The sequence below is a fragment of the Salmo salar genome, chromosome ssa11 (assembly GCF_905237065.1).
Source record: "Salmo salar chromosome ssa11, Ssal_v3.1, whole genome shotgun sequence".
NCBI classification, from domain to species: Eukaryota; Metazoa; Chordata; class Actinopteri; order Salmoniformes; family Salmonidae; genus Salmo; species Salmo salar.
This window is the reverse complement of record NC_059452.1, coordinates 84,418,193-84,434,407: the sequence shown is the minus strand read 5'-3', so window position 1 is coordinate 84,434,407 and position 16,215 is coordinate 84,418,193. Positions and strand designations below refer to the sequence as shown.

General features: G+C 41.1%; 1 protein-coding gene across 6 annotated transcripts; it reads left to right on the top strand.

Annotated features, from left to right (window-relative positions):
- The first annotated feature begins 2,055 nt into the window (after positions 1–2,055).
- Positions 2,056–8,678, top strand: LOC106563235 (zinc finger protein Gfi-1b). Of its 6 annotated transcripts, none has more exons than XM_014128627.2 (7): positions 2,056–2,302; positions 2,937–3,001; positions 6,123–6,293; positions 6,459–6,688; positions 6,873–7,010; positions 7,206–7,371; positions 7,883–8,678. In XM_014128627.2, the coding sequence occupies exons 2-7, from the start codon at positions 2,944–2,946 to the stop codon at positions 8,059–8,061; spliced, it is 942 nt and encodes a 313-aa protein (XP_013984102.1). In that variant the 5' UTR covers positions 2,056–2,302; positions 2,937–2,943; the 3' UTR covers positions 8,062–8,678. The 6 variants fall into 6 exon arrangements, with proteins under 6 accessions (XP_013984102.1, XP_013984106.1, XP_013984105.1 ...); XM_014128631.2 differs by having other exon boundaries at positions 2,103–2,302; positions 6,212–6,293; XM_014128629.2 differs by having other exon boundaries at positions 2,114–2,231.
- The last annotated feature ends 7,537 nt before the right edge of the window (positions 8,679–16,215 follow it).

Genomic DNA, 16,215 nt, shown 5'->3' with positions numbered 1-16,215 from the left:
CTGGCTGTGACCCCACTCTCTGTGGGTATCTCTGGGGGAGTTGGGATATGCAAGAAAGACATTTCCACTACACAATTATGTGTAACAGGACAAATGTAAGCACCCCCCAAATTATTATTATCATCTTAGGTACATTTCTATTTTGGGGCTGTAATTGGATGACTTTTATTTTGATAGCAGATGCTGTTGAACCAGGACTGACCACAGGCACAACAGTCTCTTGCACTGACTCCCTGCATTTTACACACATGCACTCCCTCACACATAAGCACGAACACACACACACCACATGAATGCTGCAACTGGACACCTATTTATTTTACAACACTATGTCTATTTAATATTGCACAATCTATTACACAATTCCTTGGCACGTGTAAATATCTTACTTCAATTCATTTGTGTGCCTTCTTGTATTATATTTGAGCTCATTTTAATCCTATTTCTATCCATTGAGCATAAAAAAAATTACTTTTTTATTCACTTAATTAGCCTACTATTCTACTGTTGTTGCATTGTCAAGAGGTAAAGATGCAGGTAAGCATTTTGTTGCACTGTGTATTCCACATATATCATATATGATTAATAATCAATCTTGAACTTGAACTGTTGCTTTGGGTATAAATAGCATGGGTTGCTGGGATAGCTCTTCAGTCTAGAGTTTGGTGCCATAGCTCTGCTGATGTTATTTCTCCTTATATTTAATTTGTCTCCTGAAGTTGAGTGGTTGCTCTAATTAAACCTTGACCTATATCGGAATTCGCAGAGTGCATTTACCCTGCCTGGGCTTATATCGGGTGGCAGCTGGCTGTTCTTTCAAGAATGAAAGCTAACAAACTACCACCACTGGTGATCTAGACGCTAGACTAGAGACTTGTGAAGGCTCTATAGAGTTAGATAGAGGACTTTAGATGGATAAAACCCATTCTGGAATAGACGTCGCCATTGAGGGCTTCAAGCATTTTAAAGTAGTCAACTGGGTGGGACTTCCTTTGGGTAAAGGCAGGATCACATGATTCCATCCGGGTCATTAGGAGGGATCAGCCAATTAATTATACTAGTCAGCAAACACTAGGCACTCTTTCATTTTATTTGCCAACTCAGAAGTAGTAGAAAATTGACTACTTCGACAAGGAGATTCCCTCAATGGCGCTCCCCGTGCGCTCACAGACGCCATGGTGGGACAAAAACAAACATGATATCTGTGTAATTCTCTATGTGAGGCTACTGCATAAGAAAAATGTATTGACGAGAAACTGCCACGTGATGTCGCAAGTGTGCCTCTGCACTTCATTACGGTGTCAGTTCATGCACTTAAAACACTCGTCTTGGCAAGATTCAGTATATTAGTGTAGTTTACAAAGATGACATTCATTGTTTTACTGTTATTGTAACACAAAATAACTTAATTGTATTTGTTTTATTCAAAATAATATGTTCGTAAATTTTCAACGCACTGATCCATTAAGATACATATTTATCACAGTTTGGATAGAGTAGACCTACTGTCTGACAAAAAATATGAGAAAAAAAATCTAGGCTATGTCAGTAACTGATGGACAGGTACACAAAATACAGTCCAGTGCAAACAAGACTGTGTAAACATGAATAATCTGAGACTGGTTTGGTGTGTGTATCTATGGAGGAGCTGGTGTCTAGTTTTGCTTATTTAAATCTTAGTCACCCAAGACTATGTATTGGCAATTTTATTTTCACAACACAGAGAATGTAACGACTACTGTAAATCTTGTAAATCAAATATTGCAAGTTGTAGGCTAATGAGTGAAACTTTTGGATTGGATTTATTTTTGTTTCTCTAATCAATTTTAATAGTTGTAAATTATTCTGTAATTGGTGAAATTACCTTTGTTCCTTCCAATTTGAAAACCATTATATGCCAAACAAAATATAATCACGTGAGACACATGATGTTCAATAATTATTTCAATTTATTTGTGAACTCTTTGAAACTTAAAATCGTTTGTAACAGTTCGAGGAGCTGTGTCTAGGTTCGTATGTTTTTCTACGCAAATTTCCACCTGTGAGTTGGGGCTCTCATTGGTTGAAACCACAGTCAGATTCCAACACAACACTATCTGATTGAAAATCAGGGAGGGGAGCAAAAGAAAACAGCAAAAAGTGCGATGTCTTACAGTGGTTTGGATTCTGAGTTTTGCGAAAGGATTTTCGGAAATATTTTTATTTCGGCTGATTGGATATTGTTTTAATAAGTAAGCAAGCCATTGCCAATATACAGTAATACGACCACTATCCTACCTAGCCTACTTGTTATAAACTAACGGTAAGCGCAGCAAGTGCATATTATTATAACGATTTTTTCCTGTAGCATAATTTATGTCAATTTGTATTGATAATTCGAATAAAGAAAATTACGATAGATTCATTTAGGTTATAAATAAATTAATGCATTTTACAATTAGCCTATCCAAGTCAGTAATGTATTATAATTATTTTAAACATCACAGGCCTATCATATGCTTTTTTTCAGTCTTTTACAGCGTTATTTCATGATAAGCCTACATACTTAAATAGGTAACTCAAATACTGATTGATCATTCTGTTGTACTGGATTTGACAGCATATTTATTTGTGGCATATTCTGGGAATTAGTTGGTATGGCTTGGTTATTTTAAATGTACAATTCATGTAGGCCTACAGTTTATTTAGCCTACATTTAAAACATTAGTGTTAGCATAAAGTCAAACAACCAACCTAAACATATAATAATTTATTTAGCCCATTGTTTCCCTCGCTAAAACTCGCTCCTTCAGAAATGTTGTATCAGCCCACCTAAAAATGTTGAAAGTTCACAGACTCGTAAACTGCATTATAACATGTTAGGCCTAGTCCTGCATAAATACATCAACTATTTTGAGTTGCCTATAAGCATTTGCCATAATAATTTTTTCCAACAGCGTCGTCATGCCACGATCTTTTTTGGTGAAAAACAAGAGGTGCACAAGGGTCCCTGCATTTACAGGTTAGTTAGAATGTCAAGATTATCATGGAGACACATCAATACTTTTTAAGTGTATAATGAGACGTGTATAATGATTTGCCAGTTATTTCATGCATTGCCAGTTTATAATTCATCAATTGACAATGACAAGTTTACATTTCCTTTATTCACACCCCTGTGGATCACAGACATCAGTAATGTTTTTAATTATCTGCGCCAATATAGGCTATTGCAAAAAAATGAAAAACAAATGACATTTATTTGACTTGAGGAAAGTGAATCCATAATGATGAGTTGCAGCATGCAGTGGGACTTTTATAAATGTATGTTAAACATCATCATAGAAAATAAATACAATTGAGGACAGAGGCTACACCTGTTGGACTATTAGACGAAGTATCGTCCAAAGCAAGGGAAATATGCTCCGACTGTTATTGATGGTCGGGTTTGTCAGTGCGTTCACATTTCACTGAATTCTTTGAATTCATCTGAATTCGTCTATTGAAACTGAGCGGTTAGGGCTGGTTTCACGGATATGCAAAAGAGAAATTATTCGGAAGAATAGCCGTCAGAGTATGCGCTGTACAGGTAACTGCCAAAATAAAGGAAACACAACATAAAGCGTTTTAATGGGGCGTTGGGCCACCACGAACCGCCAGAACAGCTTCAATGCTCTTTGGCATAGATTGTACACGTGTCTGGATCTCTATTGGAGGGATGCGACACCATTCTTTCACGAGAAATACCATCATTTTGTGTTTTGTTGGTGGTGGAAAACTCTGTCTCAGGCGCCACTTCAGAATCTCCCATAGTGTTCCATTAGCTTGAGATCTGGTGACACACACACACACACACTTTAAACCCTTTGAGACCCCTGTTTCAAATTCATTTGCCGTGTCCGAATACCCATACTAGTGTACTATACTGAAGAAAAATATAAACGCAACATTTCCAAATGCTTTACTGAGTTACAATTCATATAAGGAAATCAGTTCATTGAAATACATTTATTAGGCCCGAATCTATGGAATTCACATGACTGGGCAGGGGTGCAGCCATGGGTGGGCCTGAGAGGGCATAGGCCCACCCACTTGACAGCCGGGCCCACCCACCGGGACAGCCGGGCCCACCCACCAATCAGAATGGGACCAACACTTTACATGCTGTGTTATATTTTAGTTCAGTGTACATACTTAAAACCTGTTGAGGACAGACATTCCGCTAGCGGAACGCCTAGCCAATATCCAATGGAACAGCATGGCGCGAAATACAAAACCTCAAAATCTAATAATTTCAATTTCTCAAACATACGACTATTTTACACCATTTTAAAGATACACTTCTCCTTAATCCAACCACATTGAAGCACTAACCTTTGACGATCTTCATCAGATGACACTCCTAGGACATCATGTTACACAATACATGTATGTTTTGTTCGATAAAGTTCATATTTATATCCAAAAACAGCATTTTACATTGGCGCATGATGTTCAGAAAATGTATTCCCATCAAAAACTTCCGGTGAATTTACAAAAATACTCATCATAAACGTTGACAAAATACATAACAATTATTTTAAGAATTATAGATACAGTACCCCTTTATAACCACTGTGTCGGATTGTAAAATAGCTTTATGGAGAAAGCACATTTTTCAATATTCTGAGTACATAGCTCGCCATCACAGCAAGCTACACAGACACCCGCCATGTTCGGGGTCACCTAAACTAAGAATTAGTATTATAAATATGCTCTTACCTTTGCTGATCTATGTCAGAATGCACTCCCAGGACTGCTACTTCCACAAGAAATGTTGTTTTTGTTCGAAATAATCCATATTTATGTCCAAATACCTCCATTTTGTTTGTGCGTTCAGGTCACTGTCCAAAGGCTAACACGCGAGCGCAATTCGAGACACAAAAAGTCAAAATGTTCCATTACCGTACTTAGAAGCATGTCAAACGCTGTTTAAAATCAATCTTTATGGTATTTTTAATGTAAAATTGCGATAATATTCCAACCGGACAATGGCGTATTCGTTCAAGGAGAAAAATAAGTAACAGCGTGCTCGCGGGACCGCACATATCCAATCTCTTTGTCCCCAGGCAGTCCACTCAGTGAATGAGCTTCTATACTCTGCCCAGTGACAGGAGAATGCTCAAACAACTTTCTGAAGGCTTTTGACAGCCAAAGATACTGTAGTTTCGAAAAGGACTAGAAAGAAAAACTACAATTCTCAGATCCTCCACTTCCTGGTTGAATTTTTCTCAGGTTTTTGCCTGCCATATGAGTTCTGTTATACTCACAGACACCATTCAAACAGTTTTAGAAACTTCAGAGTGTTTCCTATCCAAATCTACTAATAATATGCATATTCTAGTTTCTGGGCAAGAGTAGTAACCAGTTTAATTTGGGTACGTTTTTCATCCGGCCGTGAAAATACTGCCCCCTATCCTTAACAGGATTTATTAACCTGCATACTCATTTCGGTGTTTGATCTAATTTAATTCACTTGTCTTTTCCAACTCAACTGTTTGACAATTGCTGATAATCAGATAAATTGATGCACTGTACCAAAATGAACGAATGGCGGGAGTCAACGCAATCGCGCATTAGATGATGCATTGGGAATAATATTTTCAAAATTTCGCACACTATAAAATTAATTTTATTGCATACTATTTAGTATGCTAGTATGGGTATTAGGACATGCCCACTGAGATGTCTTCTTCTAGCCATGATAGCCAACATAATGGGAAACTGTGTATTTTTATACATGAACCTAAGCATAATGGGAATCTGTGTATTTTTATACATGAACCTAAGCATAATGGGAAACTGTGTATTTTTATACATGAACCTAAGCATAATGGAATGTTTTAATTGCTCAATTAACTCCGGAACCACAGCCACATCTGTGTGGAAGAACCTGCTTTTAATATACCTTCTATTCATCATTTACTCAAGTGTTTCCTTTATTTTCGCAGTTACCTGTACATTTATGTACATTTTCACAGATAAACCTTTTTCATATAAAAAAATATATTTTATTACTTTTTAACTCTCCATTGTTGGAAAGGGGCTCCATACCTGTTGTATTCGGTCCATGTGACAAAAAACATTCTATTTGATCTTGTCAGAACCAAAGAGGCCAGAGTCTCCAGTCAGGCCTCAGTCACTGGGTCAGCCCACTCATCCTGACCCCTATTCTTACATGAAAAATGAACAGGAGCCTGAACGGCCAGTCCCCTTTCACCCTGACCCAACAGGACACTCTGTTACCCCTGCTCTACCACCATACTACTTATCAGGTGAGAGACCCTCCAACTGGGCTGGGATGTTGTGAAGAGACAAAAATCATTGGGAATAGAATATAATAGAACCTTATTGGTACTAAATGGGACAACATATCATTCAAAAGGTTTTTTCAGAGGAAGTGTTCATTGAGTCAATTTTCTTATTACTTCTACCCTCAGAGGCTAACATGGCAGAGCTCCCTGCATACTACAAGCCCTCCTACACCTGGGACTCTGTACCTGTGCCCTATGACCTTTGTCCGATGGGCTTCCCCCCCTCCCTCCTGCAGCACTCCAGCAGCCTGTTTCGGGCTAAAGTCAGCCACAGCCCTGAGCCCCAGCAACCTCTGGACTGCAGCACACACTACTACCCCACCTCGGAAACGTATCACTGCATCACCTGTGACAAGGTACATATGCAGGAGTGGTGTCATAGCTTTCTCTTTACACTGTGTAACTGACAATAACTAATGGGCCTATACAGAATTAGACTGCCAGAACACTTGTTTAAAAGACTACACATTGACATTGTGACTTCATGATAAGCTCCTCCTAGTCAGTTGATAACTTCCCTGTCCTCCTCTGCCACGGCAGGTGTTCTCAACCCCTCATGGTTTGGAGGTACATGTCAGACGCTCCCACAGTGGGACCAGACCATTCGGCTGCAGCATCTGCAGGAAAACCTTTGGCCATGCTGTCAGTCTGGAGCAACACATGAACGTTCACTCACAGGTACCCACAATGCACAGTGTCCTGTTGGAGATGGTTAAGGAGACAAGACAGACAACCAGAGATGTGTACTCTGGCACATTGTCCAAATTGCCCTAAGTTATGTGTATACTTCCATAGAAAAGTAGGCTACATACTTTCATGACAATGATATTTGAGATGAGATGATAAATTAAGTACATGTTTCCTTAAACAAAGGAAAGAAGTTTTGAATGCAAGATGTGTGGAAAGACATTCAAGCGCTCCTCCACCCTCTCCACCCATCTACTCATCCACTCCGACACCAGGCCCTACCCCTGTCAGTACTGTGGAAAGAGGTTCCACCAGAAGTCGGACATGAAGAAACACACCTACATCCACACAGGTTAGGAGAGAAGAGCATCCACAGAGCACCAAAGTTAGGGATCCAACCAGTGATTTGATTGTATTGTAATTTCTCAGAAAACTAAAAAGCAACGTTAGTGATTGCCTCACACTGTAGTTCTCTGCTTTCTTGGTGGTGTTAACATGAATTGTTTCCTAGAGTAATATAACTGCCGATGAATCAGAAAAATGAACTTAAACAAATGTCCATCTGATTTGCATATCTGGTTTTCCTACTTTGCCAAGGCCTCTGTGAAAGGAACTCTGTGCAGGTGGAATACGTCTCCAATGAATGTTTGACAAATCTTAACAATGGCACGATTCTTTCCTCCCAGTCACTGATACTGACTTTACAGCACAGATATACCTCATGCGTTACATGTTATCTGTTTTCATACTTTTTATACTTCATGTACAGCAAGAGCATCAATACAAAATGAAACTGTGATATTTGATTCTGATAGATTTGATAATGCCACAGTTTAAACATGTCTTTGTATGTGTCTATTTAGGTGAGAAGCCCCACAAATGCCAGGTGTGTGGGAAGGCGTTCAGCCAGAGCTCTAACCTCATCACACACAGTCGTAAACACACAGGCTTCAAGCCCTTCGGCTGTGAGATCTGTGTCAAGGGCTTCCAACGCAAGGTGGACCTCCGCAGACACCATGAGAGCCAGCATGGCCTGAAGTGACGAGGTTGAGAACAATGGATAGAGAAGAAGAGGAAAGAGTGCCTTAGCAAAACAACATAGCAAAGAAAGAGAAAGAAAGACCAAACATGTCCCTTAGTGGTGAGCATCATGGTACATCATGACACAAAATGGCCACTACAGACACAATAACTTGCTTTACACATATCGTATTGAATCTTATCCTGAGAGTGAAAAGGCATTTTTAAGTCAGTCAGAGCCAGCAGCTAGCCAGCACCTAACCAGCAGAAATTATTGTGTTTACTTGATAGCTACCTACACAAATAGCTAGCTAGAACAAAGTGTTAATAAGATTAAAATTCATTAAAAAGATTTAAGAGCAATACTTTTCATAAAGTATTTGCTATCACTTAAGGAGGAACAGCCCTTTGGAATAAAATCTATTTCAACTGATATGCATCTTTTGGGTGCATTATGATGTTGTATACTTATGACAGAGGCCTTTAAAGTAAAATGTGAAGAGAGATAGGTCTCATGATTTTGTTGCATAATGTATTTAAGAAAAAGCTTTATATGTTCACAAAGAGTGCGTGTGCCATTCAAACTATAGTTATAAATGAATCTTATGTCAAATAAAAGGAAGCAATGGTATGAATGAACAAATGCTCTCCAAATAACGGTGAGATTTTATTATAATCCTCGTAATCATTGTGGTTTGCGGAGAAAAGACAACTCACACTCCGCCCATATTTAACATAATCATACATTCACTGTCATGTGACAAGTTGACAAACATTGTGAAGAAGAAGAAAGAAAACTGTCAAAAGGTCAAATACAAGCAGTATGTTAGCTTAGTCAGATGAGATGGCTCATGGTAAGCCTTTATGTGTGACCGCTTACTCATGGCGCAGGTTGCATGCAGACTGTCTTCCAACTCAAATCAAATCAAATGCATTTGTCACATACACATGGTTAGCAGGTGTTAATGCAAGTGTAGCGAAATGCTTGTGCTTCTAGTTCCGACCATGCAGTAATATCTAACAAGTAATCTACCAATTCCACAACAACTACCTTGTACACACAAGTGTAAAGGAATGAATACGAATATGTACATAAAAATATATAAATGAGTGATGGCCGAACGGCATAGGCAAGATGTAATAGATGGTATGGAGTACAGTATATACATATGAGATGAGTATTGTAGGGTATAAAAACATGTAAAGCAGCATTGTTTAAGGTGGCTAGTGATACATTACATCAAGATGGCAAGATGCAGTAGATGGTATAGAGTACAGTATATACATATGAGATGAGTAATGTAGGTTATGTAAACATTATCTAATATAAATAATATAAAGTGGCAAGTGATAAATGTATTACATCAATTTTCCCATTATTAAAGTGGCTTGAGTTGAGTCAGTATGTTGGCAGCAGCCACTCAATGTTAGCGATGGCTGTTTAACAGTCTGATGGCCTTGAGATAGAAGCTGTTTTTCAGTCTCTCGGTTCCAGCTTTGATGCACCTGTACTGACCTCGCCTTCTGGATGTTAGCGGGGTGAACAGGCAGTGGCTCGGGTGGTTGCTGTCCTTGATGATCTTTTTGGCCTTCCTGTGACATCGGGTGGTGTAGGTGTTCTGGAGGGCAGGTAGTTTGCACCCGGTGATGCGTTGTGCAGACCTCACTACCCTCTGGAGAGCCTTACGGTTATGGGCGGAGCAGCTGCCGTACCAGGCGGTGATACAGCCCACCTGGATGCTCTCGATTGTGCATCTGTACTGGCTCTGTAGCAGTCCTCTGCAAGGCTGAGCTCATGTTATCTGGGGCTGAAATCTCTAGCATGACCAGTCAGAGATAGTGTCAGACTTAATTCAAATCTATACCTGGAAAACCATGCAAATCTCAAGTCCACCAGGTTTTCAAATGTCACACAGAGGAATGGACTGCCCATGCATGCCATCATGCTCACTAAAGAGCGGAGAGGGAGGATCAATCCCCCCAATCCTTCCAAAATCTCAATCACTAATATACAAACTGCTTAGGCCTTCCCCATGTATGATGCAGTTCTTCACACCTGTAAGCAAAGGTCTGCACATTCAGCTTAATCTCTAGTTAGTCACACTGTTGGTCTTCAAGTGGGAAGAAGAAGTGTATTCCCTCTGTGTTATGATATTGGATATACTGTATGACAACAGACAGACAGAGGATGGAGTACTCAAACAGCCTGTCCCCATACTGTACCACACCCATCCATTCTGACGGGTTTGCGTTGACATACATATTGCACTTTTCATGAAGACACAACACCTTCCTCAAACACCAAATCCAGTTAGGCCATTTAAGCTGTTACAGTCAAATCAGACCCTTTCTTAGTAAAATCTGTCATCAAATACTGTATAAGTAGCTGGCCAAGTACAACTATGGGTTAAATCAGGTTTTGAGGTTTTAGATCTACCACTGTCCACAACTGTTTGCTAATTTCTAACAAAAATATATTAAATTCCCACTTTATGCTGCAGGGTAGCAGCATTCCATGAACTTTCAATAAATTCCCTGATGTTCCGGAAATCCTGGTTGGAGGGTTCCAGATTTGCCTAAAAAAACTGATTTCAACCTGAGTTTAACCACCAAGTTAACACACACAGAGAAATTGGCAGGAAAGGAATTTCAGTGGGTGAAAAATACAACACCCATACATGGTCACAACAGCAGTATGAGTATATGTTGTGGGGTTGTTACAGAAATCAGTGTCTAGGTGCGGAATGAAACATACAGCCTGTCCACTGTCTGGTACAGTTGGTAAACAAATCTGTGGTGCCATGCAAATTAGTGTTTATATAACCCAGGCAATAGGGTCCGTTGTGCTCAGGAAACAGTTAGGGTTGCATCCTGGTGTGAGGGTACAGAGCAAATCAAAATGCTGCACAGGCAGCCAATGGCAGAGAGAGGAGCAGGACGAGCGGGCCTAAACAAACAGGACATGGGTCCTGCATTGGAGGGGTGGGGCCCAGACTGTAGCCTGGGGGAAACTGGGGAAATTAGGGGACCAGGTCCACCCACATGCACCTGAGCTGAACTTCCCTTTTCAACATTCGCATACAGGTGTGTCTGTGATTTTTATCATTTAGTACAACACAACGCAGGGTTTTAATTAAAACAACACAATATAGTAACGTCTCAATAGCATATATTAATTATTGTATGCTTTTATGCTCTCTCTCTCCTCCCCCTCTTCATTTGCATCTCCTGTGCCGGCCTGGGGTACAGTGGCATCCTAATCCTTCAAAGAACTAAACTGTATGTTTCTCTGGAACTTCAATGTTAAACTGTCCACTCAAAGTAAAGCTAAAATTAACATCTTTAAACACTTCCAGCTCAACAACAAACTTAAGCTAAATCAAGACAAATTATTTTCCCCTCATTTGATTTAATTTTTTCAACTGCAAGATAATGAAACAAAAGGTGAAATCAACAAAGCAAACTGCTTTCTTTTCAATTGTGCAGCACTAATTTGTCTAAACTGCCTTTCCAGCAAGCTTATGGAGGAATCAGATACCAGAAACCGACTTAACACTGACAAACACATTAACAGAAAACAAGAAAAAAACTCAAAATCTGTTCCACCCAGCCAAGACCCTGTAGAGCACAAGAAAATCATGGCACACATCTGCACACACTCTTAACACACACTCTTAACCTAACCAAACCAAGCACTCTCTCTCACACACACACACACACACACACACACACACACACACACACACACACACACACACACACACACACACACACACACACACACACACACACACACACACACACACACACACACACACACACACAGGTAGAGAGTAGGCCAGAAATGAATTGAATTTGTCTTGCAAATGAGTATGCAAAATATCCCTGGGTTGGAAGGTGGAAAGGTGTGCCAGCCCGAGGCTAAAAGCTAGGGGAGACATGTTGAAGAACGGATATCTCCCATGGGCTGCTCTATCTTAAGAAATATGTAATATTTTATGTAGTACTTTAATTAGCACACACTGAGTATTTACTCTGTTTCAAGCAATGGAAGCCATAACATCGATGAACAGACATATAGTATCATATTTACAGTTAGCAATGCTTGACATAGAAAGGCCATGGAAAGTATGAATTGACAATATATACACTGCTCAAAAAAATAAAGGGAACACTAAAATAACACATCCTAGATCTGAATGAAATAATCTTATTAAATACTTTTTTCTTTACATAGTTGAATGTGCTGACAACAAAATCACACAAAAATAATCAATGGAAATCCAATTTATCAACCCATGGAGGTCTGGATTTGGAGTCACACTCAAAATTAAAGTGGAAAACCACACTACAGGCTGATCCAACTTTGATGTAATGTCCTTAAAACAAGTCAAAATGAGGCTCAGTAGTGTGTGTGGCCTCCACGTGCCTGTATGACCTCCCTTCAACACCTGGGCATGCTCCTGATGAGGTGGCGGATGGTCTCCTGAGGGATCTCCTCCCAGACCTGGACTAAAGCATCCGCCAACTCCTGGACAGTCTGTGGTGCAACGTGGCGTTGGTGGATGGAGCGAGACATGATGTCCCAGATGTGCTCAATTGGATTCAGGTCTGGGGAACGGGCGGGCCAGTCCATAGCATCAATGCCTTCCTCTTGCAGGAACTGCTGACACACTCCAGCCACATGAGGTCTAGCATTGTCTTGCATTAGGAGGAACCCAGGGCCAACCGCACCAGCATATGGTCTCACAAGGGGTCTGAGGATCTCATCTCGGTACCTAATGGCAGTCAGGCTACCTCTGGCGAGCACATGGAGGGCTGTGCGGCCCCCCAAAGAAATGCCACCCCACACCATGACTGACCCACCGCCAAACCGGTCATGCTGGAGGATGTTGCAGGCAGCAGAACGTTCACCACTGCGTCTCCAAACTGTCACGTCTGTCACATGTGCTCAGTGTGAACCTGCTTTCATCTGTGAAGAGCACAGGGCGCCAGGGGCAAATTTGCCAATCTTGGTGTTCTCTGGCAAATGCCAAACGTCCTGCACGGCGTTGGTGCTGTAAGCACAACCCCCACCTGTGGACGTCGGGCCCTCATACCACCCTCATGGAGTCTGTTTCTGACCGTTTGAGCAGACACATGCACATTTGTGGCCTGCTGGAGGTCATTTTGCAGGGCTCTGGCAGTGCTCCTCCTGCTCCTCCTTGCACAAAGGCGGAGGTAGCGGTCCTGCTGCTGGGTTGTTGCCCTCCTACGGCCTCCTCCACGTCTCCTGATGTACTGGCCTGTCTCCTGGTAGCGCCTCCATGCTCTGGACACTACGCTGAGACACAGCAAACCTTCTTGCCACAGCTCGCATTGATGTGCCATCCTGGATGAGCTGCACTACCTGAGCCACTTGTGTGGGTTGTAGATTCCGTCTCATGCTACCACTAGAGTGAAAGCACCGCCAGCATTCAAAAGTGACCAAAACATCAGCCAGAAAGCATAGGAACTGAGAAGTGGTCTGTGGTTACCACCTGCAGAACCACTCCTTTATTGGGGGTGTCTTGCTAATTGCCTATAATTTCCACCTGTTGTCTATTCCATTTGCACAACAGCATGTGAAATTTATTGTCAATCAGTGTTGCTTCCTAAGTGGACAGTTTGATTTCACAGAAGTGTGATTGACTTGGAGTTACATTGTGTTGTTTAAGTGTTCCCTTTATTTTTTTGAGCAGTATATATATTTTTAAATAGTTACACATCCCAACTACATGAACTGCCCCACTCCAAATCAACTGAAGGACAAAGAACCCTATCATCCATGTTTATGACCTCAGAGCCAGGTACCGGATGGTATGAGATAGAGAAGAGACATAGAGAAGGAGAGGAGTGACCAGGCCAAGTCTAACACACACACAGATTACCAAAGAAGAGAAGATAAAAGGCAATCATTATTTAAATCCAGGGAGTAGATTATTTGTTTGTGTAAAGCATCAAATGAGAGGTAAAGTCATGCTCTTCTCCAGAACCCAGCTGGGAAAGCTGAAGAGGTAAAACATTGAAGAGGCATGAAGCTTGATTTTATCTACTTTTGCTAATACAACATTCATATCATCCTTTTGCTAAATGTATTTGACTTTTACATGTTTATGTTTAGCCTTGAATCTCAATGCTACTGGACTAGTGGACTAAAGAAGAAGTCAAACTGAGGCAGCTTTCTTCCATTTGCCTAGACACAGGAAGTAGGTCTCTGATCACATTTCAGTGTTGGGCTGGTGATACCATTTGAATGACAGTTAGCAGAGGGAAGAGTGTAGTGGATCAGAATGACAATAATGGCAGCAGCCATCTTCGCTGCAGCTCTGAGGCAGTTCGTCATGCAAAAATGGCTTTGCCTTTCCAACCGCACATGATGCATTGAGAGAGAGAAGAGGAGAGAGAAGATGAAAAAGGAGTGAGAAGGACTGAGCAGGGTCAACAAGGAAAGAGAGAGAGAGAAAGAGGTGGAAAGAGAGAGGGTGAAATCTGGGGCCATGCAGCAGGCCTTGCTGGGCAAGCCGGGCAATGGTGGGTGGGTGATAGTCTTATCATGGCTGCCCCACACTGTAACGGTCGGAAACATGCCAGCGGCTCGACAGGGAGGAGTGAACAGTCCCTCCACAGAGATAGCACCCAACACAGCAGTAATCTGGGAGACACAGGAGCACGGACCAATAGACAGAGGTGCTAGATCCCACTCCGTGTGACACCCTGGCTCCACCACACCACATGACAAATTGTTTCTCCCAGCATGACCTCTTCTGCTGTCTCATCATCTCCCGCAAAGCACAGAACTTCATAATACGTCCCGACGCAGGAAGCACAAATGCCTTATCTGGCTCTACTCTAGAAAAGCATGGCACTAGGGTTCTTATTCAAACAGCTGTTACACACCAAAATCCTCTCCATTTCAGGGGATGGAGGGAAATGTAGTTATTTGTAATATACACTGTGACTGTGTTGGAATGGATCTGAAGTGGTAAAACTGAAACAGGGCGCCAAAACAAAAGTTTCACGACTTGACTATCTATCAGAAGGAAACCAGCCATCATCAAGCCTACAAAAAAACAAGAAGCCAATGGAAAACATATACTGTTTATCTTGAGTCACATCATATTAGCTTATATTGCCCTTAAGGCACAAAGTCGGATTTTAAATAAGTAAACAGAAATGTCTATCACTAAATAGAACATTGCTAAATTGTAGGCCTTTCAAACATATTCTAACACAACTTGCTTTCTTGATGTAATATTACGCCTCTGTAGAATCAGATTATCTCTTTCTGATGGAGGATGTTATGAGTGTATTGCCTTATACAGATTACACTACACTTGAGGGAGGAGGACATGATACAAATGCACAAACCACTGTTTCAAAGTTTCTAACAGCAAGACCAGATCACTCCTTTTGTAAATAACAAGAAAACCCTAGGGGCAGGATCCCGTGTAAGACATAAGTATACATTAAAGGGAGGTTTCAGGATTTTGGCAGTGAGGCCCTGTATCTACTTCCCCCGAGTCAAATGAACTTGTGGATACCATTTTTACATCAGTGTTGCAAACGGAACCTTATTTGTCTTTTTACCTAAGTACGGTACTTGACTTGGGTGGGAGCACACCGGGAGTGAGTACCAAAAAAAGTCACTTAATGGCAAAGTTGGGTTGGAGCTCGTAAGATATCGCCCTTCTCTGTTGGCGCCATCTTCTGTCCGAGGAATCGTGCAGTATGACTAACAAAAACGATAAAACATCAAAATGTGTATCAAGTCTTTATCGCATATATATTAAATGCATAATAACTGTTTATTAAGTGGTGGAATTGTCTTTTGACTTTTAGCTAGTGTAACGCAATTAAGAACGTGCCATAAGCTCACTCCACAGCTAGCTTGAAATGTCCTGGATGGATCCATCCAGTTGATAGCGTTCAGGTGGTTCAACCTGTTGGAATGTCAAGGAGGGATCACTGGTTTAAGCCCAGTATGGGGTCGGTGAAGGAAACTAAGCTGTTAGCAGCACGAGAGAGACTACAAGGACACATCTAATTGTATAGCCTTTTTCTTGCAGTACAGACTGACAATCGTTACACTCGTCTGTCTCTCTCCTGCCCCCTTCTGGCTTGAAATTGCTTAGACTTCAGATCTAGTTTGAGGGTC